Raw genomic sequence first — 2573 nt, 5'->3', positions numbered from 1 at the left:
TGTGAGTCTGGGATTTCCCCCAGGTGACATACCTGGGGCAGGTTCCCATTTCTTTGGTCGCTGTCCTCCCATTGCCAGAGATCCTGATTTTTGCCTTTCATTTTCCACAAACTCATGGACAGCGGTGTGGGGGTGTCGGGTGCTCTGGGTTTGACTGGGATGGCAGAAGACTTGGGAATGTTGCCTGAAAGAGTTGAAGGAGACTCTGGGGTGGGGAGCTTGGAGTCCCATCAAGGTGTCCATCACCTTCACTCCTGTTCTCCCAGGAAGTGGCTCTTGGGGCGGACGAACACCTTCACACCCTTCTCCCTGCCCTGCTGTGCCCTCCCTCCGCACACGAGGGGTTCAGAGCGGGGGGAGCAGCACGTGCAGGTTGGCCAGCAGGGTGTGGACGTGGCAGGGGATGTTCCAGCTGGGGGAGCAGCACGTGCAGGTTGGCCAGCAGGGTGTGGACGTGGCAGGGGATGTTCCAGCTGTGGGAGCAGCACGTGCAGGTTGGCCAGCAGGGTGTGGACGTGGCAGGGGATGTTCCAGCTGTGGGAGCAGCACGTGCAGGTTGGCCAGCAGGGTGTGGACGTGGCAGGGGATGTTCCAGCTGAAGCGTCAGCGCCGGGAAAGCAACGGGAACGTAGAAAAAGACTAAAACACAGATGTGAGAGCCACGGGTGTTGAAAGCCTTGTGGTCCTGGAGGGAGCCTGAACAGCACCATGAGGATGAACACACAGGACACAGCAAGGAGGACGAGGTGGAGCGTGACCACGGCCAGAGGCACCGTGAGGTACCAGCTGCTGAGGGAGGTGTGGGTGCGGGCCGGGCGGGCGATGCCCGTGTGCTCACAGTGGGTGTGCAGGATGGCACTGTGCCCGCGGAACAGCTGCCACTTCAGCAGGAAAATACACGGGAAGATGATGCAGAAGCTCCTCAGCAAAGCCACCGGGCCGGTTTGGCCGCGGCTGCCGGGGTCAGCACGGCCCCTGGCACAGCGGGGGCAGATGGCAATGGAGCAGCCACAGGCTGTGGCCAGCGGGATCACTGACCCCCCCGAGCAGGTGAGGGCAGGGAGAACATCTGGGTCAGGCAGGCACCGAAGGAAATCTCCTGACAGAACCAGAACAGAGCCAGCACCTTGGGCACCGCCGTGGTGGAGAGTGCCAGGTCAGCCACGGCCAGCATGGGCAGGAGGAGGTACATGGGCAGGAGGAGGTACATGGGCAGGAGGAGGTACATGGACTGGTGGAGGTACATGGGCAGGAGCAGGTACATGGGCTGGTGGAGGTACATGGGCAGGAGCAGGTACATGGGCTGGTGGAGGTACATGGGCAGGAACAGGTACATGGGCAGGAGGAGGTGCATGGGCAGGAGCAGGTACATGGGCTGGTGGAGGTACATGGGCAGGAGGAGGTACATGGGCAGGAGGAGGTGCATGGGCAGGAGGAGGTACATGGGCAGGAGGAGGTACATGGGCAGGAGCAGGTACATGGGCAGGAGCAGGTACATGGGCAGGAGGAGGTGCATGGGCAGGAGGAGGTACATGGGCAGGAGGAGGTACATGGGCAGGAGGAGGTACATGGGCAGGAGCAGGTACATGGGCAGGAGGAGGTACATGGGCAGGAGCAGGTACATGGGCTGGCGGAGGCTGTGCTCACTCCACGTGGGGAACAGCAGGACACTGTTCCCCAGCAGGGCTGCCAGGTGTGTGGTGCAGAACGGGATGGGGATCCAGACGTGCAGCTGCTCCGTGCCCGGCTCCAACCAGGATGAACGTGGCCGGTCAGGCTGACCAGGGTGTGTTCACCTGAAGGCAAAGGCAGAAGGCAGTGCAGAACGGGATTTTAGGTGCTCGAGCTCCTCCATGGGCTCCAAGCGCCTGCTGTCACCTGCTCTGCTCTGTGAGGAGCCACAGCCAGAGGTACCAACCCAACTCACAGGCCCCCTGCTCTGCACTGCCCTGCAGCCTGTCCTGGCACCCCCTCCTCTGTGAACAGCAACGTCCACATCTTCTCCTCATTTCATTTTAATACAACAGAAATGTGTTTTTCTTCCAAGTGCTTCCACTTCAAACAGTGACTGGAGACAGAATCAGCCTGGTTGCACAGATACTGTGGTACTTCTGTGTTCTCTGAGCCCAGAGCAGAAGGAAGAAATCAAGCAATGAGAGAAGAAAGGTCAAGTGTTTGCAGGGACGCACAGGATGTTCTCAGACATCAGGAATGGGGACTTCTAAGGCTCCTGGACTCACACTTAGAGTAGAGAACAAAATCAGCTCCAAGTCTGAAGGTGGCTGCAAGTTCCTTCCTTATCTCCAAAGTCTCTCCCTCCCCTTTGGGTTCTGGGACCCCCTTCAATTTGCTTTTCAGTTCTTTTTCAGAGCAGAAATAAAATTTAACCAGGCACTTGGAAAGACCTTTGTGTCAGGGGAAAACCTGAGTGAGGTGGAATTCCCCCTCCAGCCAAAGGAAGGATGTGCTGCTGCCCTGGAGAGGCCTGAAGAGCCCCAGAGGCTGGATCAGAGCCAGACTCACAAAAGTTGAAAAGAAATGCAAATGTTTTCAGCAACTTCTGCATTAGCAAT

At 58.4% G+C, this 2573-nt stretch overlaps 1 protein-coding gene across 1 annotated transcript; it reads right to left on the bottom strand.

Annotated features, from left to right (window-relative positions):
- Positions 1–248: 248 nt before the first annotated feature.
- On the bottom strand, positions 249–1772 carry LOC113995136 (olfactory receptor 52B2-like; the record flags this gene model as incomplete). Its single annotated transcript, XM_039387160.1, is given in 7 exon segments — positions 249–348; positions 350–412; positions 582–689; positions 691–1057; positions 1060–1196; positions 1629–1748; positions 1750–1772. Coding segments are annotated over 7 exon segments (918 nt in total), but the record flags the coding sequence as incomplete, so codon positions are not given.
- Between the last annotated feature and the right edge of the window lie 801 nt (positions 1773–2573).

Source organism: Pipra filicauda, unplaced genomic scaffold (genome assembly GCF_003945595.2).
Source record: "Pipra filicauda isolate LSUMZ 115617 unplaced genomic scaffold, ASM394559v2 scaffold537_size357629_pilon, whole genome shotgun sequence".
Taxonomy (NCBI): Eukaryota; Metazoa; Chordata; class Aves; order Passeriformes; family Pipridae; genus Pipra; species Pipra filicauda.
The sequence above is the reverse complement of the archived record's forward strand: the minus strand, read 5'-3'. Positions and strand labels throughout refer to the sequence as shown.